Source organism: Uranotaenia lowii, chromosome 3 (genome assembly GCF_029784155.1).
Source record: "Uranotaenia lowii strain MFRU-FL chromosome 3, ASM2978415v1, whole genome shotgun sequence".
Taxonomy (NCBI): Eukaryota; Metazoa; Arthropoda; class Insecta; order Diptera; family Culicidae; genus Uranotaenia; species Uranotaenia lowii.
The window spans coordinates 37,228,722-37,256,525 of NC_073693.1; the positions used below are offsets into that span (position 1 = coordinate 37,228,722).

Below are 27,804 nucleotides of genomic sequence, written 5' to 3' on the forward strand. Positions count from 1 at the left end.
GAAGGGCTCATTTGAAGGTAAGGAATTATTGTTTTTTAATAAATTCATTCAAAAATTATATTTTGAAGTGATAACCATAAAAAATCACCTGAAATTAATTGTTTTTTGAAAGTTCCCAGATTTTTTTTATAGTTCTCACCTTAAAATATAATTTTTGAATGAATTTATTAAAAAACAACAATTCCTAAGCTTCCAAATGAACCCTTCAGCTCTGCAATACGATGTTAGATGAGAAAGATATGAATAAAATAAATTTGCATGTTTTTATAAGAATGATCCCAAACTCACCATACAAAGAGGTGATCCCAAACTTTTGGACGATAACTCAAGTGTATATTTTATTAATTAAAAATACATTCTTGAATTTTTTCTCAATTTTTTTTGATTGTGTTTTGAGAAGTAAAGAACAGGAATTCTAATGCCACTCAAATTTTGAGATTTGGTCCACCCTATCCCGAGATGATCGGCTTTGAATATTGAGTGCGACTTTTTGAAAATGTTATAACTTTATGTTAAGTTTTAAGCTCAAAACTAAAACATTATATTTGAACAAAATACCTCCGAGATAGCTATTGCTCATTATCTTTCAAATGATATCAGAAGATTTACAATATGTCTTAAGACGGCTGAGATATGAACGATCAAAATTTGCATGTTTTTTAGTGGGTGATCCCAAACTTTTGGCCGGCAGTGTATTTCACAATGTCTTAAATTTCTACTTAGAATTCTCGCCGCAATGCCATTAAATATTATAATCAACAATTATAACGGCGATAAAAATCTGAAACAAACTTTTACAACAAATAATTTTAACGTGGTTTATATAGTTTCAGAGATATGAAAATTATTTTCTAACGCTGATAGGAAAGAGGCCTACATTATTCTACAATATTTTAGAGCATAATTATTCATAAAACTTTGTCGAAGACATCAAATACCTATCTCTTGAACTAAAAATTTCACGGTAATTTGTTTTCATGATGGTTCTACAAGAAACTTTTTTTTCGTTATATATTTTAAAAGCCGCAATTGCTTACGGAAATATTTAAATAATAAGGACTTCAAACATGATGTATGTAACCCTAGGGTTTATACTTGAATCCTCTTTTATACAGTTTCTAAGTTAGCGACATCAAGCTGGCCCTTGGGATAAATTCTCTTCAGAGAAAACGCAGAAGCTGGTTTCCACTGACCAGATCAACCTAAATTCCAGCTTCTAGGCAGAACTACGTGTTAAAAGTATCATTGGGTTTGGTTTAATTCCAATTGTACTTTATGAGTTCCTTAGACAATCAGGAAAGGAAATGCCAACGTAAAGGTAGTATTCTCAGTTCAATTACACGAAGAAAAAAGACCACTGTTTCAGCTGCGAAAAAATCAACTGCGCTTTGATGATTGGTATCATCAAAGCGCAGTTGATTTTTTCGCATTCAACTATAAATATAATAAACTCAACTACAAACTGATGACTTGACGCAATCAACTAAGAATATAATAATGGATTCAACTGTAATGGTATATTTGAGAAAACTGTAAATATAATAGATCCAGCTACAATTGTATGATTGATTTTAGGCATTCAACTATAAATATAATAGATTCAACAATACATTCCTGGTTTACCTTCCACATTTAACCATAAATATAATAGATTCAATTGTAATGGTATAATTGAATCAACTGTAAATATGATTAATTCAACTACGATTGTATGATTGATTTTAGGTATTCAACTATAAATATAGTAAATTCAACTATATTTTTATGATTGATTGTGTAATACATGAAAACTATAGAGTTCATCAGCAAAAATTTAAAAAATTGTTAATGTGAGACCAGTACGTGTTCTCTGCAGTGTTCGTGGTGCTGTTTTTAGGGCTCAGCTGGCAATTCCTGATCGCTCTCCGGTGAGGGAGAAAAATTTTCCTCCACTAGTTCCTGGCAGCGGTCGTGTAGTAGGCCGATAGTTCCTGGAATTGGGAAAGGTACACCTACACTGGTTGCCCGCGAAATTGACGTGGGTCTCGACGTTCCTCTACGCAATTATGGCAGGATCCCACAGGAAAATGATATTTGTAAGTAAGGAAGGTCGGTAAAGCGAATGATAGATCGATGTCATGATGTTGAGTGAATTTTCCCCCCACAAGGCCAATCTTCGCCGGATGCAGAAGCACCGACTTCTAAGGACATCTTCCGGGACCGATTAGTTAAGACGCACAATTCGCTGGGCAACCATGCATTAAGATGCACGAAGAACAACAGCGGAGGAATCAGGACGTGGATATCGGGATTTCTGGTCAACTTTTCTAGCATCGTGGCGGCTAAAACGAACTAGAAAAAATGCCGAAATAATAAATTCAAAAAATAAAACGTAGCCACAAAATTATTCTGAAGAAAAACATCATAATCATGATATGATGAGATATGGTAACTTCCATTATAAACAGAATTTAAATTTACAATATTTATAGTTGACCTCATTGAATCAATCATTGAAATATAATTGAATCCATCATATTTATAATTGAATCAATCATATATTCATAGTTGAATATACCATATTTACAATCAAATCAATCATATTAATATAGTTGAATCTACTATAATTATTGTTGAATGTATGACATCAATCGTACATTATAGTTGAATCTTTTATATTTATAGTTGAATGCACAAAATCAATCATACAACTATAGTTGAATGTACGGATTGAATCAGATTGTCTATTATATGTATTGATGAAATTTTGATAATTACAGTTGATCGAGAATCAATCAGATGATCAGATGTATGATTGAATACAAGTGGATTATTGTTGGAAATACTATACTATTTTCTCCGTGTACCGACACTTGATGGCAATGAGTGAGAAGACCAAAAATTTAAGAAGACAAAAAATTTCAAAGTCGCATGAACTTGAAATTAATAATTTCAAAACTCACTAATTTTTACCAAAAACATTTATAAAGCTCTCGGCTGAATTGGTTCAAACCCTTCCTCAAACAAAATTCACAATACTTTCTAAAATGCCTTGCCAAGTAGTATACATATATGACTCGAAGAAAGATTATATTTCAACCACAATGAGCTTTAAGATACTACCAATATGTGAACAATGTTCAAAGCTTAAACTATAAAAATTCGAATGGCTATTTGTAGTATTTAGCTAAACTGGACACTATACTAACTAATTACGGCTTTCGTCCCTACAATTTGAAGCAGTTCGAGTTGTACATCTGATGGCGAATGATACAGGTACAGACGAGTCTCCTGAATTAATAGAGGGCGTCGTTAATTTTTGTCTGTTTGACATGTTTCCAGAACCAACTTATACTTAATAACTAAAATTGTTTGTGCCAATAGAGAAATTATGTGAGATAATACCGTACAGAAAGTTTTGTTCTAAAAATCAATGAATAGGTCGAAAGGATGATTGATACGCTTGCAACAATCAAAGCATTTGCGCAGCAGTATCCCGTTTTGCAGTTTTGACAGAACAACAGAAAACAATAATTCGCAAGCAATAAGAAAATGCTTTCATCAAACTTTCAAAGAATAAATTTTTTCATCAATGCATTAAAACCAAAGAAGAACTCAAACTATAGATGAATTTAGCAGTAAGTGGTGATTTGTTTAATGTTTCTTTGCTTTAAAAAAATATTCCACTGTACCTTACCATCCACCAACAGGTGTGACGTATTTTGGTGGTACATGTGAGGGGAACCGGAACCGGATGGTCCGGCAAAAAGGCCCGGATTCAGGATCAGCTCAGTGACATGTTCGATCGCTTGTTCGAGATCGATCAGACTGAGCGGAGACGACAGCGAGGTTTGCGATTCGTCGTCTGGGGTCACTGTCGATGGGGACCCCGGTTGAAAATCAGGGGACGGCGAGGTTGATCCGTTAAAATCTTGTTCGATTGTAGATTTGCTACTACTACTAGTGCTACTACTGTAACTATTTTGATTACTATTGCTAGGGTAACTCGTTTCGGTACTACGCGTTTTTGAACTGTACTTCGATTCGGAAGGCAACTGGTTTGAACTTTGGAAAGGCTGATTATCGCGGCCAATCATGGCTAGATAGGATTCATTGTACCTTAGGTTCTTCAGAACATTGTTTTCCGGAATGATTCGGTTTATAGGATGAAAACAAGAAACATATAAGTCAACATAAGATTTAGTAGTTCGTTCTAAGAACTTTGCAACGGGGAAAGAAATTGGTTGAATTACTTACGGTTGAATGCCTCCAGTATTTGACGAGTTCGTGAATATCTGCAGATGGTGCCAGCAACAGGAAGTCTCGCCACTCGTCGTAGCTGATGTTGAGACTTCCGTCTTTGTCCATCCTAAAATATAAAAGTTCTCATTAGTTTTAAGCGTTTATGATTGGTAAATTCAAAAATACAAACCTCTTAAGTAACTTGGCCGCCTCGTGTCGGTCCATGTCGATGCCCAGCTCCTTGAAGGCCGTAATCATTTCCTCCAGATCGACCTTGCCGTCCCGGTTTTTGTCCAGATGGCTGAACTGTAGCCGGAGGTTTTTCTCGTGCTCCCGCACATAGTGGATGAACTCGGCCAGGCCCACATCGCCGGATTCGGTTTGGTCCGACTGTTTGAGGAACCGCTGAAAGAATAGGGAATGTCCGTATTCCTGGGGTGGTTTTTGGAGAGGGGGTAATGTACCGATGATTTTCATGTCACGAACCAGTGATTGTGTTTTTTATGTTAAAGGATGAGGGTTATGTTTTTTGAATGATTCAAATTATACGTGTATGTGCGTGTTATGTTATGATGGTGTTAGGACACAACATGAAAACGAAAGAGAATAAAAATAATCAGTTAAAATAAAGTTAATTATAAAATTACTATAAATTTGAAAAGCAGTCCTCACTTATCAAATATTAGTCATTCTAAATACAATCAAATATAATAATAAAATTATGAAATTATATAGAAATCTAATGTTATAATACATTTTACGATTGTGTTTTTTTTTGTGTAAGTAAATATTTATTCAACAAAATTTGTTAAGTCTAATTTTACTCTTAACCAAAGACAGAAATCTTTTTTCAGATGAGTCACCCTTTATGGCCTGATTAGCTGCTGCCATCTGCATTTGAAAACACGGAAATATAACTTGCATGCAAGCGACACTTCATGTTCTACTTGTTGATGTTGGAGAGTAAAAAGAATCATTATGAATATTTTAGGATCATCAGGAGGACTATTTTGATTTAGTAATATGAATCTACCTACTTTGAAACAAGTTTGGGTATAGAGAGATCTGGATTGACTACTTTTAGAAATTATTCAGTTTTTGAAGAGATGTTTCAAGGTACAGACGTGAGATGTTTTTGTAGTGACATAGGAGATTAAAGAAGGAGAAGCAACTTGAAGAAAGACAGCTTGAAGCTACGAATACGACAGACATGATTGAAATTAACAAAATTACCAGAATGATTTGTCATTTTGACTTTATAATTCAATCTTCGATAACCTCACACACAAAATGATGCAAATTGAAAAATCTCAAATTTGAGGAAAAATTCTGAAAGAAAATTTAAATCTTAGAATAATTGTTTTGGAATCGCAGAACAAATACTTCGAAACGAAAATTTATATTAAAACAACTTCAGCCATTTCATACTCTTGATTCCGCAAATGTGAAAAATTATAATTTAAATTTTCTCAGCTTACATCAAATGTTCAAAAGTTATTCATGTTGCCTAAATTTTCAAACTTAAAAAAAATCAAAAGTATATCGAGACATTAGAGAATATAATGAATATTTAAAGCTCAGTTTCAAAACTTTGAAAATATGAAAAACTTTCTAAATTTGATTACAAACCTAATTATTTTTTGCCAAATTATGATTCTTATGAAATGAAAAGTTGTTTGAAATTGCGGTTAAAATTTGGTTTTATCAGTTGCAAAAATTATGAATTCTAGTTTCGAAAACCATGAATTTTTAATGAAATGGTTTTCGAAACTCGAATTCATGATTTTCAATCATCAGTTTCAATGATTTTATTCATGATTTTTGAAACTCATATGCGAGCTCAGATTTTTAATATTTCAGAAATCTGTTTTGAACCTTTAAAAACAGATTCAAATCTAAATTTTGAATTCAGATTCAGATTTATTTTCAAAAGCCAGATAATGATTTAGCTCGTAAATGAGTTTCACAATCAAGATATTAAGACGAATGTTTCGTTGCGGAATTCAAATTGCAAGAGATCGCAGACTGATATTTTTTTTGTTAATTCAATTCATAATTTCAATTTTTTAATCAAAGTAAGTTTGTATAAAAAATTCAACTAAAATCACGAATATGAAGTAAAATTTTAGTTTCAAATTTTGTTTCATACAAAAACCTCCGAACATCCAAAAGATTTTAATTGTGGAGTTCATTTTTAAGAAAAAATATTTGGTAATAAAAAAACAAGTAATCTTCTCTTAAAAAATCTGCAAGGAATTTTGTATTTCATCAGTTTGTTGTTTAAGATTATTAATATCGCAGTTTTTATAAGAGCCAATTTTCAAACTAAAATCTTAATTTTGGATCAAGTTTGCAATTATCAGCTTTGAACCGCTAATTTTTAATCTGATCCATTGACTTTTGACATTTTGATTCCATGTAAATATGGTTAAAATATTTCAATTTGCTCAAGAGTTTGGTAGATTCAGTTAATTTGATTTGCGCAAAGAATAAGTTATTTTTAAGAAATTGTAGACTTTTAAAATCTGTTTTTACACTCTAATCAAATAAGTTTAATCTACTAGACTCTGAAGCACATTCAAAGATTTTTACCAAGTACCTTTTTCGTTACTAAAAGCTTTTGAAAAAAAAAATTAAGTAAGCGGTTTATTGATTTAAGGACATATTTTTTAAAGTAACTTTTATATATTAAAAACTATTAATGTAAAAAAGCTAAAAATGGATACTCAAATAGTGCTAAAATAACAAAAAAAAAATTTTTAAGCAAAAGCATTATGAGAAAGAAGTGTTGGAAAATTGAGGATAAAACAGCCATCACTTCAAAATTCGAAATTCAAAACTCAAAATTCAAAATTCAAAACTCAAAACTCAAAATTCAAAATTCAAAATTCAAAATTCAAAATTCAAAATTCAAAATTCAAAATAAAAAATTTAAAATTCAAAATTCAAAATTCAAAATTCAAAATTCAAATTTCAAAATTAAAAATTAAAAATACAAAATTCAAAATTCAAAATTCAAAATTCAAAATTCCAAATTCACAATTCAAAATTCAAAATTCAAAATTCAAAATTCAAAATTCAAAATTCAAAATTCAAAATTCAAAATTCCAAATTCAAAATTCAAAATTCAAAATTCAAAATTCAAAATTCAAAATTCAAAATTCAAAATTCAAAATTCAAAATTCAAAATTCAAAATTCAAAATTCAAAATTCAAAATTCAAAATTCAAAATTCAAAATTCAAAATTCAAAATTCAAAATTCAAAATTCAAAATTCAAAATTCAAAATTCAAAATTCAAAATTCAAAATTCAAAATTCAAAATTCAAAATTCAAAATTCAAAATTCAAAATTCAAAATTCAAAATTCAAAATTCAAAATTCAAAATTCAAAATTCAAAATTCAAAATTCAAAATTCAAAATTCAAAATTCAAAATTCAAAATTCAAAATTCAAAATTCAAAATTCAAAATTCAAAATTCAAAATTCAAAATTCAAAATTCAAAATTCAAAATTCAAAATTCAAAATTCAAAATTCAAAATTCAAAATTCAAAATTCAAAATTCAAAATTCAAAATTCAAAATTCAAAATTCAAAATTCAAAATTCAAAATTCAAAATTCAAAATTCAAAATTCAAAATTCAAAATTCAAAATTCAAAATTCAAAATTCAAAATTCAAAATTCAAAATTCAAAATTCAAAATTCAAAATTCAAAATTCAAAATTCAAAATTCAAAATTCAAAATTCAAAATTCAAAATTCAAAATTCAAAATTCAAAATTCAAAATTCAAAATTCAAAATTCAAAATTCAAAATTCAAAATTCAAAATTCAAAATTCAAAATTCAAAATTCAAAATTCAAAATTCAAAATTCAAAATTCAAAATTCAAAATTCAAAATTCAAAATTCAAAATTCAAAATTCAAAATTCAAAATTCAAAATTCAAAATTCAAAATTCAAAATTCAAAATTCAAAATTCAAAATTCAAAATTCAAAATTCAAAATTCAAAATTCAAAATTCAAAATTCAAAATTCAAAATTCAAAATTCAAAATTCAAAATTCAAAATTCAAAATTCAAAATTCAAAATTCAAAATTCAAAATTCAAAATTCAAAATTCAAAATTCAAAATTCAAAATTCAAAATTCAAAATTCAAAATTCAAAATTCAAAATTCAAAATTCAAAATTCAAAATTCAAAATTCAAAATTCAAAATTCAAAATTCAAAATTCAAAATTCAAAATTCAAAATTCAAAATTCAAAATTCAAAATTCAAAATTCAAAATTCAAAATTCAAAATTCAAAATTCAAAATTCAAAATTCAAAATTCAAAATTCAAAATTCAAAATTCAAAATTCAAAATTCAAAATTCAAAATTCAAAATTCAAAATTCAAAATTCAAAATTCAAAATTCAAAATTCAAAATTCAAAATTCAAAATTCAAAATTCAAAATTCAAAATTCAAAATTCAAAATTCAAAATTCAAAATTCAAAATTCAAAATTCAAAATTCAAAATTCAAAATTCAAAATTCAAAATTCAAAATTCAAAATTCAAAATTCAAAATTCAAAATTCAAAATTCAAAATTCAAAATTCAAAATTCAAAATTCAAAATTCAAAATTCAAAATTCAAAATTCAAAATTCAAAATTCAAAATTCAAAATTCAAAATTCAAAATTCAAAATTCAAAATTCAAAATTCAAAATTCAAAATTCAAAATTCAAAATTCAAAATTCAAAATTCAAAATTCAAAATTCAAAATTCAAAATTCAAAATTCAAAATTCAAAATTCAAAATTCAAAATTCAAAATTCAAAATTCAAAATTCAAAATTCAAAATTCAAAATTCAAAATTCAAAATTCAAAATTCAAAATTCAAAATTCAAAATTCAAAATTCAAAATTCAAAATTCAAAATTCAAAATTCAAAATTCAAAATTCAAAATTCAAAATTCAAAATTCAAAATTCAAAATTCAAAATTCAAAATTCAAAATTCAAAATTCAAAATTCAAAATTCAAAATTCAAAATTCAAAATTCAAAATTCAAAATTCAAAATTCAAAATTCAAAATTCAAAATTCAAAATTCAAAATTCAAAATTCAAAATTCAAAATTCAAAATTCAAAATTCAAAATTCAAAATTCAAAATTCAAAATTCAAAATTCAAAATTCAAAATTCAAAATTCAAAATTCAAAATTCAAAATTCAAAATTCAAAATTCAAAATTCAAAATTCAAAATTCAAAATTCAAAATTCAAAATTCAAAATTCAAAATTCAAAATTCAAAATTCAAAATTCAAAATTCAAAATTCAAAATTCAAAATTCAAAATTCAAAATTCAAAATTCAAAATTCAAAATTCAAAATTCAAAATTCAAAATTCAAAATTCAAAATTCAAAATTCAAAATTCAAAATTCAAAATTCAAAATTCAAAATTCAAAATTCAAAATTCAAAATTCAAAATTCAAAATTCAAAATTCAAAATTCAAAATTCAAAATTCAAAATTCAAAATTCAAAATTCAAAATTCAAAATTCAAAATTCAAAATTCAAAATTCAAAATTCAAAATTCAAAATTCAAAATTCAAAATTCAAAATTCAAAATTCAAAATTCAAAATTCAAAATTCAAAATTCAAAATTCAAAATTCAAAATTCAAAATTCAAAATTCAAAATTCAAAATTCAAAATTCAAAATTCAAAATTCAAAATTCAAAATTCAAAATTCAAAATTCAAAATTCAAAATTCAAAATTCAAAATTCAAAATTCAAAATTCAAAATTCAAAATTCAAAATTCAAAATTCAAAATTCAAAATTCAAAATTCAAAATTCAAAATTCAAAATTCAAAATTCAAAATTCAAAATTCAAAATTCAAAATTCAAAATTCAAAATTCAAAATTCAAAATTCAAAATTCAAAATTCAAAATTCAAAATTCAAAATTCAAAATTCAAAATTCAAAATTCAAAATTCAAAATTCAAAATTCAAAATTCAAAATTCAAAATTCAAAATTCAAAATTCAAAATTCAAAATTCAAAATTCAAAATTCAAAATTCAAAATTCAAAATTCAAAATTCAAAATTCAAAATTCAAAATTCAAAATTCAAAATTCAAAATTCAAAACTCAAAATTCAAAATTCAAAATTCAAAATTCAAAATTCAAAATTCAAAATTCAAAATTCAAAATTCAAAATTCAAAATTCAAAATTCAAAATTCAAAATTCAAAATTCAAAATTCAAAATTCAAAATAAGACGCAAAATTAGTCGATCGAACATATGGCTAACAAAATACCCACTCACAGCATAACTGAGAATCCCACGGGCGTAAAACAATGAAAGAAAGAATGAAAATGAAAAAAAATTAAAAAATGCCTACCAATGCTATAAATAAAACTGGCCATAATATATACCGACATCGCATCATGCAGAACTAAACTGGCACCGCAAGTGTGAATTTACGACCGCTCATGGGGCCGAAATTTTGCACACTATGCGAAATTCTACTAATGTTTCGATTACTGTTTTCCAGGAATCGAAACCAGGCGACGATTTGCGCCTTAAAAAAAATTCTAATATTAATAATTTTCTACAAAAATGCTTACACAAAATCAAAACCCTAAATGGGTTTTTAAATTTTTGAAAGCGTTTTTTTCTGAAGGATCCCGAGTCTTTCCGTCCCATTTTTCAAATTCACGCAACAGCTGAGGAAAACACCTGTTAACGGTCTACACAGCGTGTGTGTCCGGGACGCTAATCGATAGAAACCTACACATTTATTTGCGTCCGGGGAGCAATATATCCGCGAACTGTTCTGTTTGCAGGAAAAATATGTGGACTGTAAACGTGTTGACTACCGATTTTTCCTCCAAGTGCGGTATCCGGTGCGTAATTCGATACGATCTCTTGTCATTAGCTTGTCAAATATTTTTCGTTCGCGCTGGATAACATGAACAACAACAAACGAAATCGGATTTTTTCTTCTTGGAAGAGTGGGGAAGTTTCAAAGCGAGGTGTAAATAATTTCGATTGAACATTTGTTTACTTTGAAACTTCACAGATTCTGCGTTTTGGGAATTTGTATGTTTTATTCGTATCAGTAGGAAGAATGTTTTATATCAATGAAATACCTACATTTACCAAGTAACCAAGTAATTAAAGGCTGAACCAAAATTACGAAAATTATTCCTCATGTATCTCAAGTCTCAAGTGAAAAATACAGCGTGTTCAAGAAGTTTGAATACACCTCTTTTTTTAAGCCATAAAGGGTGATACGGTCAAAATTTGGTCAAGGGAAAAGGCGTGTAAATTGGTGAAATCGTTTATTTAAAAAATCAAACTAAATTTCTTTTTCATGTTTAATTAGTATAAAATTCAGGAAAAATATTCAGTTAGGCTTCCGCTTTTCCAAATCCGAATTGCCTGGCCTTACGCTTAACCCCTGCCATCAGATTTTGTACAGCCACCTTGTCCACCTTCTTCGCCGCAGAAAGTCAGTTTGCCTTGAACTGCTGCTCGTCCTTAGCAATATTTTGGTCTTTTTTAGGTTCCGCTTGACGATAGCCCAGTATTTCTCAATTGGGCGGAGCCCTGGCGTGTTGGGAGGGTTCTTGTCCTTGGGAACCATCTGTACGTTGTTGGCGGCGTACCACTCCATGGCCTTTTTACCGTAATAGCAAGATGCCAAATCCGGCCAAAACAGTACGGAATAACCGTGTTTTTTCAGGAAAGGCAGCAGACGTTTTTTCAAACACTCTTCCACGTAAATTTATTGGTTGACAGTCCCGGAAGCTATGAAAATGCTGCTTTTCAAGCCACAGGTACAGATGGCTTGAAAATATATGCTACCTTTCCCCTTCCTTTTGCCGTATAAAACTCCTGTCCCGGAAGCTGCTTGTAGTCGGCTTTGACGTAGGTTTCGTCGTCCATTACCACGCAGTCAAACTTCGTCAGCATCGTCGTGTACAGCCTCCGGGATCGTGCTTTGGCCGTCGTATTTTTTTTATCATTGCGATTTGGAGTCACTACCTTCTTGCAAGTCGTTAGTCTGGCTCGTTTTTTGGCTCGATGCACGGTTGTGGACGATCTCGGAGAGAGAGGTTAGGGTTTCGCTTGAAACTACCGGCAACTCTCTTTGTCGTCTCAGTGGCTTCCGGATTTCGATTTCCCCCCGATCCAGACGTCCTGGCTGTCGACAAACGTTCCCCAAACATTTTAATTACATTTGTAACGGTTAATTTGGCAGCTTTTAACGATTTTGCGTGCGAGTAGCTCAGATTTTCGCGATGCGCGAGCAAAACTTTGATACGCTGCTCTTCTTCCTTGGACGGCATTTTGACAACTGAAGAGAGAATAGAGCATTTCCTGAGACAGATGATGGTAGGGTAGCTTTTTGTTTTTGTTTTGAAAAATGTCAACACCTACTGGTCGCTATATCATATTGAACTTGAGAGATTTGTACTGTTCAATTATTTCTTCAAAAGAAATTATTTTTTAAAATTAAAATTATATAACATCAATATTACCTTCAAAGTATTTCATGTCTACAATTATTTAATTTTAGGTAGTTTAAAAAATAAAGAACTTTGCATAACCATGGTAATGCATAACTATTGCACCGCCAATTTGGTTTCGTTACTATCCCGCCATTGAACATGCGTAGTGGTGTTGTTATTTTTACCCTACCACCAGGTGCCGAAAATTGTGAACATGAGAAATCAGCTGTTCGGTTGACAAGTCGGGAAATGCTTTATTCCAAAATCAAAATAGGAGCAACATTCTACACACACACACCTTCAAAATGAAGGTGTGTTCAGGTTTTTTAAATGCAAAATTGAAAGAAATACGTCAAGTTGATATTGACCAAATTTTGAACGTATCACCCTTTAGGGACGCGTTCACATATTGATTTCGTATCATCTACGTGAAAATCAATTGGATAAAAATTATGTAGTTTTTCACGTAGGCCCTACGTGCGGATTATTTTGGGTGTAGGTTTTATTTCATACCACCTAATGTTTTAATATTGTCAATGCAGCTGAAATCCGAAGTTTTCGAGCTGGTGATTGGCAACATCGCCAACCAGCAGCGACGATGAAAAATTTCATATCAATTTAGCAAACACCTCGGCAATCGACAACCCTTCTTCTGATTGAATTCGACACTTGGAAGATGTTTGATAGATGTCTGTTAACAAAAGCTCCGGTTTGGGGATTCAGCGATAATATTTGAATATACTGAGTCAAGAATAATGTGACATATATTTTTACATTTGATATGATTTTTGTTAGCGTCTTTTATCAATTTATGTACGTATAGGCTGGTTGATGCGGGAAAAACATTCAAATAATGGCTCAAAAAGGAACATTTATCACACCATTGATACCCAGACATGTGTGAAATTAATCATCGCTAGCTAAAATTTTCTAACCGTGAACACCAAACGTTTGTTAAGCTAAGCAGACCATTGGAAAAAAAACTAAAAACGAATTTGGCTCCTTAAAAGCAGTTTCAAATAAAGATATTTTAAAATAAAACACCAAACGTCAAAATCGATCAGTTGTATATTTTTGCATGAATTTGGAACAAAGGCGTATGTTGGGAATTTTGAAATCGATAACTGTACTGAACTGAAACAGCAACTTAAGCCAACGGTGCCAGACGGACTGTTTTAGAGAGGCTCCAAAACCTTGTTTTCTAAACACTGCTGGGACCGCTCTAAAAAAAATGCAATTCGGTATCGAATTTTGAATACGGCGAATGCGCCAACATCACTGTTTCGAGAAAAACGCGTTCAAAGTTTGACAGCTCCGTAAGCTCCCAGCAAAAATTTTATTTTATTTTCTCTGTTTCTCGAAAACCAAATATCCTTCAGTTGACGTTGTGCATTCAAAATGTAGAGCTCTGAACGTAGTTTATTACCCAGCTGATAACTCCATTTGTTTACATTTGGCGTATTCGCCCTTTTCAAAATCCACTACCGAATTGTTCAATTTGGCGCTGATAGTGTTCTTGATATTATGCTGGTTGTTTCACCAACACTTTTCCGTTTTAGGAAAATCAACCTCAAAAACGACCACGTTTGTTGACCGGCTGCCCGTTTTTTGTACCGAGAGTTTTTGAGGTTAATTTACCCGTCTCATTAGTACACGCTCAGCAAGTGTGCAAGAAAAATGTCAAAAACAACTCGGTATATTGGCAAGAAGTACCCAAAGAAGATAGTGACTAGTTTGTAACGAACCTATAGTTAACAAAAAGACGAAATGTCACGATGGGAATTTTTGATTTTCTGTCAGTGTCATTCCAATCGAGCAAAACCAAGCAGTCTTAAAGGCACACCTACAGCAGGGTTGCAAGCTCATTATTTCGAAAGGGATCAGATTGCGTCTCTTTGTTTACTATAGTTTCTTTACTAGTTTGCTTCTCGCCCAAAAATCCTTCAAGAAAATTTCGGTGGTCCATAGACTTTACACCGCGTGAAATGTTCTCTTCTTGATGGACCATGTCCACGGAAGCCGGGAAGTCGAAGGCCACGGTCTTTATGCACTGTAAAAGTGGTTTAAATCGGTCGAGACGAAAGTGAAGCGGAATCCAGTGCACTGGACTGCAGTGGGATCAATCGGGAAGCTGGCTAAGGAAGCGAATATCTCGAATTCTTCCATGCAACGATTGGTCAAAGATGACTTAAATGCGTCATCAAAGGCAAGAGCAAGACGGCAAGAAGCAATTTCTGTCTAAGTTGAAGAAGAAGCAGCAGAATGTGTTCTCAGATGAGAAACTATTTTCGATTGATTCGGTGTTACGGATCGGTATATTTCACTCCTGAATCCTGAAGGATAAGGATGTTCCAGAGAAGGTGAAATTCAAATCTACTACCAAACATCCCACCGGAGTCATGGTATTTCGACTGCTTCGAACAGATTGAAGATGCCTTATTTTTTCTTAGAAGCTGGAGTAAATGTTGATACTGAAGTCTACATGGACATATTTAAGAATCGGGTTCTTCCGTAGTTTCGGGCAAACTTAGGTGAACCAGAGAATGTTGTTAGCCAACAAGATGGAGGCCATGCCATGCCTCGAAACGGTCCTAATCCAGGCTGGGTGAGAATAAATATGAAGTTTTAACCGAATGATCCTTGACATCTATGAAGTCCGGATTTGAACCCCCTCCACTTTTTTATATGGGCGTATGTTCAAGCGGAGGCCTATGGATCCCTTCATTCGTCGATTCTCTGGATGCTCCCATCTCTTATTCATTCTTAATATTTCTATCAATAACGAGAAAAGTGTTGTTAACCTTTCTTTAAGGTTAAAAAAAAGGACAATTAGCCGGTTATAGTCATATAGACCCAGATTACTATTTTGACTGTATCTTCAAAACTACTGAACCGATTGTCATAAAATATACCATTTTTGAATCGTCTACATGTTCACAATCTATTAACGATGAAAAAAAATATTATGATTTTGTTGGTGTCTGAAAGTTGAGCCGAAAGACAAAGTGGCCAAAAAAGATGGCATTATTGAACAAAGATGGTGACCACAAATAATGAAATTTCACAATTTCAGCTAAACTTAGGCTGATTTAAAGATTTATTAAAATCAAAAAAAGTTTTTGGTTTCCTATTTCATAAATCATAAATGGAAATATAAGAAACAATGAAAAATAACTGATTTTCTTCTTGAGAACCATTGCTTATTTTTATTATCTATAGACTGGGCTGTTAAATTTTTTAACCCTTCGTTTCATAAAGTAACAAATTTGCAACAATTATTGTATGGAAAAAGAGAAAAATCGTATTTTATTTTTATTTTTCTTGATGTACTCAGCATTTCCAGCTGTTAAAAATAGTTTTTAAAGAAAAATAAAAAAAATCATGAAATGAAGGGTTAATCTATAAAAATATGAAAACCAATGGAAACTAACTAAATTTTATTTTTTTTTTTTTTTGTTTTTTGAGGTATTTTTATCACACTAAGAACCGCGAAAAAGAAACATACATTTCAACATAAAACGGATCAAATGGGCAGATTTTAAATTCTTAAGTTGATTGTTCATAAACTAATGTTTTTTTTAACGCGTATTAATTTAGCTCAGTTTTTCTTACATGACTCATTTTAACACTGTACATTTTTCATAAGCACGGTTATTTTCCACATTTCTCGCCAATTAGCACGTCATTAGGGAGAAAATATTCCACGTCCTATGTGTAATTAGTGGATTCGATACAGCGTAAAACACCTTTGTGGAATTGAAAAATTTTGTTTGTTTGGTAAATTGTGTAAAAATATGAAAACTCAAGAAAACTTTCCTATTTATAAGCTTTGGACAATTGAGCCGAAAAACGTATTATAGAAGGCAATTTAATGAAAGATTCTGGCGAAAAAAATTATATCTATAATTATTTGGAAGCAACTTAAACAATATTTTCTTTATAAAAAATTTATTTACATGGCATTGCACAGTGGGAAAATTTGGACCTAAAATTTAAAACAAATAATAATAACCGCAGGTTTAATGGCCCGAATTAATACATGTCTTATGTAAAATTTTCTCAGAAATTCAAATCTGCCGTCAGATTTGACCGGCTACATCTAAGTGATGTGTTGTACGCCCTTTATGACCCAGCAAAAAAAAACAATAACAACTTCACACAAATGAATTTGAGCAAATTTTTTTTTAAGTGAAACTGTTTTTAGGAAACTTTCTAATGATATGTGAAAGCTTCATGAAGATTTTGGAAGCGCCAAGCCTTTAAAAAGAGCCCTCTTCAATACCAAATTTTTATTTTGATCAATTAATTTTTTGAAAAGTTAAATACTCACACAAAAGTGAATATCTTTGGCATACATCAGTCGATCCATATAAAATTTGAGAGTTGTTGTATACATTCTTAAGCTTCAATTTGATGTTAGTTCTTTTAAATAGATCAACATCCAATGAAATATAAAGCAAGCAATTCCGTTTAAAGTGATTTTAAGTATTTAAAAATCGTCAGCTCGATTTATGAAATTGCAATGACTGAAGATTCTATGCTTTTAAGACATAAAGAAAAAAAAGCTTTTTTCTGGATAATAAAAGACAAATAACAACTCACTGAGATGCCTCCGGTCAAATCCGATGGAAAATTTAAGTTTTTAAGAAAATTTTACGCAAAATAAGTTTTACTTCAAGTCCGTAAACCTGCGGCTTCGATTTTTTTGGGATTTTGAGGTCATATTTTCTCATTGTGCATTGTTTGAATGTGCTCCAAGGACGCTTAACTGAATCAGAATCTTACTGTAATGCTAAGAACTTTACAATTATTATAAACTATAAAAAATAGTGCTTGCTTTGATAAAAAAAGACGTATTTGAATAATTTTCTGTGTTAAACCAATGAATTTAAATTGATACAAAAATTTGATTTTTTCCAGTTTAAGTGAGTGAACTTTTACGCTTTTTCCATAAAAAAAGCGGGACATTTTGAGATAAAAGCGGGGAAGCGGGAAATTCAACAAAAATGCGGGACATGTCCCGCTTTTACGGGACGGATGGCAACCCTACTTTCAGGTCGTTTTCTAAAGACCATAAAAATCAAAACTCATATTTTTAAGAAGTAACTTTAGGAAAATCGATTCAGTAGTTTTGATTTTACAATCTAAACAATAATCCGGGTCTATATGACCCTCACCGGCTATTTGTCTTTTTTTTTTGCTGGGTGACTCCGGTAACCCTATCAAAAAACCTAAAAATGAGAAATGATAGAGCTCCTCATTTTAGGAACAGTCAGAATATTTCATGTGTCTAGTTTTCCGTTCCTGAGATATCGCTTCGAGAAAGTATAATTAGGGTCATATCGATTCGAATTGCCGAAGAAGTGCAACTCACGTTATTCCTGAAGTGAAATGAAAACTAAGTTGTATTTTGTATAAATTTGCTACCGTATTATAGAACTGAAATGTAAAGGTGTTTCGATTATGTCGAATAATTTTTTTTTTTCGAACGACCTCTCTTAAGAAATATCGACATCTGATTTGACAGGATTCGTCATCAAATCCTAGTTAGTCGATCCATTGATAGTACCTACTTACTTACTACATAAAGACGACATATGATTGACGAAAATTTGGTAGTGAAAGGCGCGAAAATTGCCTTGCACAATTTTACAAATTACAGCGAGGGAACCGTTTGTAAGATTGTGCAAGAAACAGCCCTCCCGTACAATTTGCTGGCCTCGATCCAAGGCAATGCAATGGTTTGTTCAGCCGGCTGGTTAGTAAATTACACCTTGATAATGACCCACTAATGATGGCAATTGAAGGGAAAATCTTGCTACATACTCAGCTTTTTGTCGCGTCTTTGTAGAACGTGTAGTGAAGATGCTTATCAAGTGAGCTTACTGTTCCACCGAATATCAAAAGATTTGGAAAATCTTAACTTGCTTTCCGTTCGAAAATGCTGAGCTGGGTGTCAATTCCGGCCAAGAGATAAATAATTCGTCCGGGATTGAAGTCTTAAAAATATCAACCGAGCACGTCCGTTGCTGGTCGTCGGATGTCTAGAGACGAGACAGCAAACTCAGCAGTTTGCCGTGCAATATTAGGTTAGCATCGGATTCCTTCAATACCACAACCATCATCCATCGGTGTTTGTTTACGTTTCGTTAACATTTTCTGCACGAGTGAATAACGAAAGCGAAAACCGGCTTAGCTTATCAGTTGTACACGATAGAATTTATAGAAAGAATAAAAAACCGGCACAATCAATTTACCTAGTAATCTGTTACTCGTTGTCTTGTCTCTCATAAGATCACTCTGAATATTGTGAACCATTTGAGTAAAGTGACTTAAAAAAATGCCCGAAGTTGATAATTGTAAAATATAATCGTTTACTTTTTTGTGTCTTAAAAAAATATGTTGGTATATTTTTTCTGTATTTATTAAAAACATCTGTGCATATGAATAACAATTTTACGTCGTTTTATAAAAGGAAATTTAACAACAATAAACGCTCAAATAAGGACTCAAAATCAATTCAACAGCTTCAAAACGTTTCAGATAAAAAAACAGTAATTTTCTAAGTGGTTTTCGAAGTATAAAAATAGCTCTTTAGCATGACGTTGTTTATATTTTTTCTTAAATTTTTAAAATGTATGTTTTTTGTTTCAATAAACAATTAGTTAACTTTTCTGATGACATAAAATCTGTTAAATGCCTCAACTTTTAATATTGAAAATATTAACACATTGCGGACCAAATACAAGATATCTCGTTTTTTTTCGCTTAACGCGTGTGCGCTTAACTGAGAAGCATAACTCAAAACAGATAAACAATCAAAAATAAAAAGAACAATACAATTTTGAAATATAAATCAGCAGTCAGCAAGAAAAACGGATACTCGAAAATTCGAAATTTTAAATCTATGACTTAGATTCTAAGTCGGTGATCAAATTCAGAAAACCAACAAATGACATGTCTCACTAATGAAGAATAACAAGCAACAATTTCCAAAGTAGGTTGGAACCGACGTAAAACCTTATCGTGACAGTTGTTCAGTTCGGCTGATTGCTTTTCCCGTGGATGCAATCGCGAGAATGCAAAAATAACATAAAAGCGCAAAAAAGAGTGTCCCGTTCACGTGCTGTCCAAAGAATTCGGCTATTAAAGCACACCGAGAAGGAAATACTGCATCGGCAAGAGTTTGGAGGAACCAGTCCAGGGGGGTAAGGAACAAAAAGGCCGCGCTGCGAGTGCGCACATGTCACATGTCTAGCGCCGCTCTAGTAAGAATGTAGACAATAGCATCAGGATGGGAACGAACCAAGCCAATTGGCTGAAGCAGCAAAAAAAATCATGGAACTTTCGTCCTTGACTTCTTGGCGAAGGCCTGGCCCTAACGTGGTACTTAAGGTTTGACTACCGGAAAGGGAAACGAAGACGAGGATGTGTTAGGAAAAGGATTGAGAGACTCGAATGTGTATTATTAGTTAAGCATTCTTGTCAGAAGTTCATGTTATCGCTGCAATAATTGCACTCATCTTGTGGTGTGACACCCAGATTTAGATGACCTGAATATAAGTTTCTATTTTAGTGACAATTTGATCAACTTTAAAGTGCATTTTGAATCATCTGGAATACTTCCAATGCAACGAATCATAAAAATCGAAAATTTACGCTTCAGATGGCAGAGGCTGCAGCTTTTCAACCTCGAGGCATTCATAGATTTACTGAGGCGTACCGAGAGAAGATGAATCGAAATTCAATCGAGACTTAATCCATTCACCATGGAGGGGAACAATGTTGTCATAAAACCTGCCCAAAAACTGGTCGTACAGATTTCCCGCAGCCAAAAAAGAATCCAAAATAAGTTTCTCATAAAAAAATGAATGATTGGAATGACTGATGAATGATGGTGTGTGACCTTCTTTTTTCGGTGCTTAGCAATCCCCGAGCAAATTTACCTCTGCATACTGATGGGACAGGCCAAACTCTTTCAAGGCCTCAGACAGGTCATGGATATCGATTCGCCCATTTCCGTCCCGGTCCAGTTTGTTGAAAATCTTCTCCAGCCGTTCCTCATCCGCTTGGGGCAGCTCGTGCAGATAATTCACGGTGGGAAAGCTGGCCGGATCCGGATTGCTTCCATTGGCGTTGGATCCGCCACTCACGTTAACCATCTTGAGGTCCTCCTCTCCGGATTCCAGACGAAAGTTTAAAGCTTTCTCCCTGGAGCTGGAGCCGAAAAAATTTCAAATTCCTTTTGTTGCGCTTTTCGCTGCTGACTCACTCACGCGATTTGGTGGCACGTTTTTTGTTACTTTTGCACAACCCCTTGAACACGCAGCCAACACTATACTTATGTGGCCCGGGGAGAACACTTTTTCTGGAACCTCCGGAGCAACGATGTTTTATAACTTTTAGGAAGAAAAACCCACGATCACACACTTCTACATTTCCCAACCCACGGAAGCAATGAATCAAAATTTTCAAACTTTAGCAAACAGCACACGCGGCAGCACGACGACGGCACACTTTTCAATTCCGCTTAATCCCCGTTTAAGCCGAATACACCTAAAAATCTACTAAGTACAACTTTACTTCCTAGCCTAGTGGATGCGGGACCGAGCAAACGCTACCAAAATCCCACTTTCGAACGCGAACAAAAACGGACTGAATGCTGGATGCGGAAAATTTGGCGAAAACGCGAATGACAGCAACGGCGGCACCCAGTTTTAACGAATGAATGAAAGGAATGGAACAATCGGAAAACGATCAGCCAGCAGCAGCGCGAGGGACCCGAAAACTGATGCCGCGATGCGCGTGTACGATGAAAAAGGATAAAGAATGAATGAAAAAAAACACGCAATCTGTCAAAAAAAAAACGAGTCGAGTGTAACTGTGCTAACGGTCTTCTGTGAGTGTTTCAAATGCACGGTGGGTTTACCTTAACGAAAAGAATTTTTTATTAAGGCAATTTTATTTTTACGAAGAGATTCATCACCGTAATTTATGTTTATCAATTATTTTATTAGCCTTTAGGTGAAAAACGATACCCTTTTTTATTAGAACATCTTAAGATTTTAAAATTCATTCGACAGTTAGAAACTTAAATAAAGATGAACATGAAAAATGAATCACGAATGACCAAATGACAAAAAATTACAAAAACTACAAAAATTTAAAAAAATAACAAAAATTACAAAAATTAAAAAACGACATAAATGATAAAAATTTAAAATGAAATAAATGACAATTAAAACTGTCAAAAACGACCACAATGACAAAAATTATAAAAATGACAAAAATGAAAAAAAGGACAAAAATAACAAAAAATTACGTAAATGATAAAACTGTCTGAAACGACAACAATGACAAAACTGTCAAAAACGGCAACAATTACAAAAATGGCAGAAACGACCAAAATAACAAAAATGACAAAAATGACAAAAATGACCAAAATGACAAAAATGACCAAAATAACAAATATGACAAAAATGATAAAAATGACAAAAATGACAAAAATGACAAAAATGACAAAAATGACAAAAATGACAAAAATGACAAAAATGACAAAAATGACAAAAATGACAAAAATGACAAAAATGACAAAAATGACAAAAATGACAAAAATGACAAAAATGACAAAAATGACAAAAATGACAAAAATGACAAAAATGACAAAAATGACAAAAATGACAAAAATGACAAAAATGACAAAAATGACAAAAATGACAAAAATGACAAAAATGACAAAAATGACAAAAATGACAAAAATGACAAAAATGACAAAAATGACAAAAATGACAAAAATGACAAAAATGACAAAAATGACAAAAATGACAAAAATGACAAAAATGACAAAAATGACAAAAATGACAAAAATGACAAAAATGACAAAAATGACAAAAATGACAAAAATGACAAAAATGACAAAAATGACAAAAATGACAAAAATGACAAAAATGACAAAAATGACAAAAATGACAAAAATGACAAAAATGACAAAAATGACAAAAATGACAAAAATGACAAAAATGACAAAAATGACAAAAATGACAAAAATGACAAAAATGACAAAAATGACAAAAATGACAAAAATGACAAAAATGACAAAAATGACAAAAATGACAAAAATGACAAAAATGACAAAAATGACAAAAATGACAAAAATGACAAAAATGACAAAAATGACAAAAATGACAAAAATGACAAAAATGACAAAAATGACAAAAATGACAAAAATGACAAAAATGACAAAAATGACAAAAATGACAAAAATGACAAAAATGACAAAAATGACAAAAATGACAAAAATGACAAAAATGACAAAAATGACAAAAATGACAAAAATGGCAAAAATGACAAAAATTACAAAAATTACAAAAATTACAAAAATGACGAAAATGACAAAAATGACAAAAATGACAAAAATGACAAAAATGACAAAAATGACAAAAATGACAAAAATGACAAAAATGACAAAAATGACAAAAATGACAAAAATGACAAAAATGACAAAAATGACAAAAATGACAAAAATGACAAAAATGACAAAAATGACAAAAATGACAAAAATGACAAAATTGTCGATTGTTAAAATTGTCAATATGTCAATTTGCAAAATTGTCAAAATTGTCAAAATTATCAAAATTGTCAAAATTGTCAAAATTGTCAAAATTGTCAAAATTGTCAAAATTGTCAAAATTGTCTAAATTGTCAAAATTGTCAAAATTGTCAAAATTGTCAAAACTGTCAAAATTATCAAAATTGTCAAAATTGTCAAAATTGTCAAAATTGTCAAAATTGTCAAAATTGGCAAAATTGTCAAAATTGTCAAAATTGTCAAAATTGTCAAAATTGTCAAAATTGTCAAAATTATCAAAATTGTCAAAATTGTCAAAATTGTCAAAATTGTTAAAATTGACAAAATTGTCAAAATCTTCAAAATTATCAAAATTGTCTAAATTGTCAAAATTGTCAAAATTGTCAAAATTGTCTAAATTGTCAAAATTGTCAAAATTGTCAAAATTGTCAAAATTGTCAAAATTTTCAAAATTGTCAAAATTGTCAAAATTGTCAAAATTGTCAAAATTGTCAAAATTGTCAAAATTGTCAAAATTGTCAAAATTGTCAAAATTGTCAAAATTGTCAAAATTGTCAAAATTGTCAAAATTGTCAAAATTGTCAAAATTGTCAAAATTGTCAAAATTGTCAAAATTGTCAAAACTGTCAAAATTATCAAAATTGTCAAAATTGTCAAAATTGTCAAAATTGTCAAAATTGGCAAAATTGTCAAAATTGTCAAAATTGTCAAAATTGTCAAAATTGTCAAAATTGTCAAAATTGTCAAAATTGTCAAAATTGTCAAAATTGGCAAAATTGTCAAAATTGTCAAAATTGTCAAAATTGTCAAAATTGTCAAAATTGTCAAAGTTGTCAAATTTTAAAAATTGTAGAATTGTCAAAATTATCAAAATGTCCAACATTGGTAAAATTGTCAAAATTGTCAAAATGGTAAAGATTTTCAAATTGTAAAAATTGTCAAAATTCTTCAAATAGTCAAATTATTTAAATTATCAAAATTGTCAAAACTCTCAAAATTGTCAAAATTGTCAAATTGTCAAATTTGTAAAAATTGTAAAAAATGTTGTCAAAATTGTCAAAATTGTGAAAATTGTCCAAATTGTCAAAATTGTCTAAGTTGTCAAATTTTAAAAATTGTAGAATTGTCAAAATTGTCAAAATGTCCAAAATTGTCATAATTGTCAAAATTGTCAAAATTGTCAAAGTTTTCAAAATTGTCAAAATGGCAAAGATTTTCAAATTGTAAAAATTAGTCAAATAGTCAAATTGTTAAAATTATTAAAATTGTCAAAATTATCAAGATAGTCAAAATCGTCAAAAAATGTGTGTATTCTTGAGAGAGCCAACACTTGTCAAAGTACTGAAAGTATAACAAAATTAGTTTTTTTTTTCAAAATTCACAAAATTGATTATTTTGACACTTTTCTAAATTTTAATAATCCGATAGTTTTGACAGTTTTAAAAATCTGCCAATTTTTCTCATGTTTGACATTTTGGTCATTTTTGAGCTGTAAGTTTTTTGGATTTCCTGTTCGGACTTCGGAGTTACTATTTTTTTTTAATCAAAACATTTTCTTATAATGTTTAGCGAAACAAATTTCTCCTATCGTGGAACACACCTTTGAAAGTTTCATAGTTTGTGCTAATGCCCGGTGAGTACCGTTAATTTCCACAATGACAGCCATTTGTTTACCTATCGATTTCGAAATTCATTCAAAAGAAAAACGGTACTTCCAGCAACCAAACGGTACCCTGCGTACGGCCAAACATTCAACTTCATCCAACCCTACACCTGTGCGGTTTAGTATTGATTAAAATAGGGAATGCTATCCACCGATTTTGCCACGACGTGAAAGGATTGGTTTTACTGATTTTGCTACTTGTTTATAAATATTGCAGGCAGAATTATAAATAATGGCAGCAATTTTCCCGCAGTTAAGAGCTCATAATGTCTGCTTGGAGTAACGAGGTTGTTTGAAGAAAATAAACGGAAGTGTGATGGCGGCCAGCAACAGAAATACGACCTCGGCGGGTAGCGAATCGATTTATATAGGTGAGAGAGATTCCGCGGGTCAACGGAATGTTCCAAGAAATATACCCAGTCCGGATGACGATCGGAAGGAGCTGAAGATCCTGTGTTTTGATCTGACCTATTATAATGGAACAACTCAGTTTCTGCTATGCTGTGCTGGCGTTTTCGTGATGTATCTGCTTTATGGATACATGCAGGAGCTGATTTTCACCTTGGACGGATTCAAACCCTACGGATGGTTCTTGACTCTGGTGCAGTTTGGATATTACACGATTTTCGGGTACATCGAACGATCGATTGAGAAACTCAAAGTCCAACGATGCATTCCTATGAGGACATATCTGCTGTTGGCTTTCCTTACACTAGGAACGATGGGATTGTCCAATTCTAGCTTGGGATATCTCAATTACCCGACTCAAGTCATTTTCAAATGCTGCAAGCTTATTCCGGTTCTGATTGGAAGCATTTTGATACAGGGCAAGAAGCATGGACCATTAGATTTTCTAGCGGCCATGGCTATGTGTCTGGGATTGACTCTTTTTACCTTGGCGGATTCTCAAGTTTCGCCAAACTTTAACACGTTTGGTGTGTTCCTGATCTCCATGGCACTTCTGTGCGATGCAGCCATCGGAAATGTCCAGGAGAAGGCAATGCGGGAACACAAAGCTCCGAACAACGAAGTCGTGATCTATTCCTATGGTATTGGATTCCTGTATCTGTCCGTAATCATGCTGCTGACCGGGAACCTCTTCTCCGGGATTTCATTCTGCATGAATGTAAGAATTATTGAAGTCTTCTGTTTGATGAACAACAGAACTTAATGAATATCATTCTCATTACAGCACCCAGTAGAAACTTACGGTTACGCATTTCTGTTCAGTCTGTCTGGCTATCTGGGGATTCAAATAGTGCTGACATTGGTTCGAACTTGTGGAGCTCCACTAGCAGCCACAGTAACGACAGCTAGAAAAGCGGTGACCATAGCACTGTCGTTCGTATTCTTCAGCAAGCCGTTCACGTTTAAGTATGCCAGCAAGATTTTTTTCAAATGTAAGGTTCCTAATCGCAATCATATTTTCAGCTACGTTTGGGCCGGGTTGATCGTGGTGCTCGGGATCTATCTGAACGTGTACAGCAAGCGAAGCAAGCTGACCTTTGCCGATTTTGGACGCTGGTTCCGACGGTTCGGGCAGCTTCTTCCGCTCGCAAATGCTCGACGAGGCTCGTCCGGTAGCAACAAGAAGCTACTGCTCAATGTGTAGAATGAACAAATTCATGTGAACAAATTTAGGTTTTAATGCTATCTAGGTTGTATTATTTAAACAATAATTGAAGATCAAAGTTATTAAAATAGTTTAACTTAGCTTGAATTAGGTGATATTTCAATTGAGGGAATAAAAATGCATTAACTTTTTTTAGCGATTTATTCAAAATCGTTAGTTAAGATCATTAATAAGTTGAAAATAATTCTCTCAGTTTTGAAAGAAATTAACCTTCAAAATAACCATCTCGCGAAATCTAAATCACCATCTTCGGAAATGCGGTGGTTGATGGGCGTCCCGTAGTTGGAAGTCCTCCCATTAATTTCGACGGACTCATAATTACACTGCTGAGTACCGGATTGGTGATGAGGCCGATCATCATCGCCAGAGCCAGAATCAGAAACATCAACGGTTTCATCTCGAACTTCAAGAAAAAATGGTTTCAATCGAACTCACAAGTTTGCCATCAATGAAAGATTTTATAACTATAGAGAGTTTTAGTGTAAGACAGATCTTTCGAAGAGAAAATATTTGAACAGGTTGAAGACGATAGGTTAAATCCAAAATTTGAACAGATGTTTAGTTTTACGAAATTGGAAACAATAGAACAGGCAAGCATTGTTTTAAAAAACTAGAACCAAATCATCATTTCAGCAAAAAAAATATTGCTGGACTCTTTATGCCAATTTCAAATCAGCATGAAAACTGACGAAATCCAGAATTCGATGCATTTAAACATTTCGATTTCGGCTTTTTTTTATATCGCAAAAATAAAGGAAAAATCTGAAAACAAATTACGCTTGCACCATCAGATTCCAAACTTAATTTTTATATATGAAATTGGAATTCACAACTTTAAGCAGATTTAATTAGCGATTGATGTTGAAAAAATGTTTAACCCTTTAATGCATGACTTTTTTTAAATGGGAATATCAGTTATTGATTCAGTGAAATAATAACATTTTAATTCGAATAACACAACTCAAGAGGTTTGAAGTCGTTCTTTTGAGTATTGTAAAAGTTATGGCCCATCAAACTTGAAAAATATTTTTTGAAATTCTTAATTCATTTCAATACGATTTTGCAAATTTCTTCAAAACCTTCTCAATTGGGTGCAGGAAGGTGTTTGTGATTGATTGAGGTTAAAAAATTTGATGGAATTTGCGAATCTGAAGAAATATCAGCAATTTTCCAAAAACTACTTTTTTCGAAAAAAAAAAAAAAATTTGAATTTT

The 27,804-nt window shown here is 31.7% G+C and overlaps 2 protein-coding genes across 6 annotated transcripts in view; one reads left to right on the top strand and one right to left on the bottom strand.

The window, feature by feature from the left end:
- LOC129757814 (calcium-binding mitochondrial carrier protein SCaMC-2) overlaps positions 1 to 21,411 on the bottom strand; it is an 82,936-nt gene extending 61,525 nt beyond the window's left edge. The window contains exons 1-5 of one of the 5 annotated variants that reach the window (XM_055755130.1): positions 20,983 to 21,411; positions 20,653 to 20,923; positions 4,412 to 4,653; positions 4,237 to 4,348; positions 3,672 to 4,106 (exon numbers count right to left, since the gene is read on the bottom strand). In XM_055755130.1, the coding sequence (XP_055611105.1) occupies positions 3,672 to 4,106; positions 4,237 to 4,348; positions 4,412 to 4,653; positions 20,653 to 20,868 (1,005 nt within the window). In that variant the 5' untranslated portion in view covers positions 20,869 to 20,923; positions 20,983 to 21,411. Of the gene's footprint in view, positions 1 to 3,671; positions 4,107 to 4,236; positions 4,349 to 4,411; positions 4,654 to 20,652 lie in introns of all 5 variants that reach the window. The other 4 variants (XM_055755129.1, XM_055755131.1, XM_055755132.1 and 1 more) reach the window with 4 other exon arrangements.
- A 3,586-nt stretch (positions 21,412 to 24,997) lies between these two features.
- On the top strand, positions 24,998 to 26,728 carry LOC129755246 (adenosine 3'-phospho 5'-phosphosulfate transporter 2). The gene is made up of 3 exons (XM_055751635.1): positions 24,998 to 26,083; positions 26,150 to 26,331; positions 26,389 to 26,728. Exons 1-3 carry the CDS (start codon positions 25,274 to 25,276, stop codon positions 26,567 to 26,569), a joined length of 1,173 nt encoding a protein of 390 aa, XP_055607610.1. The 5' UTR covers positions 24,998 to 25,273; the 3' UTR covers positions 26,570 to 26,728.
- Positions 26,729 to 27,804: the final 1,076 nt, after the last annotated feature.

What these genes read in the sequence shown, in the direction of transcription:
- LOC129755246 (XM_055751635.1), top strand. Translation starts at nt 25,274, where the DNA reads ATGGCGGCCAGCAACAGAAATACGACCTCGGCGGGTAGCGAATCGATT. An exon ending in GGATTTCATTCTGCATGAAT is followed by an intron (nt 26,084 to 26,149) that starts GTAAGAATTATT and finishes TTCTCATTACAG; the next exon opens with CACCCAGTAGAAACTTACGG. An exon ending in AGCAAGCCGTTCACGTTTAA is followed by an intron (nt 26,332 to 26,388) that starts GTATGCCAGCAA and finishes TCATATTTTCAG; the next exon opens with CTACGTTTGGGCCGGGTTGA.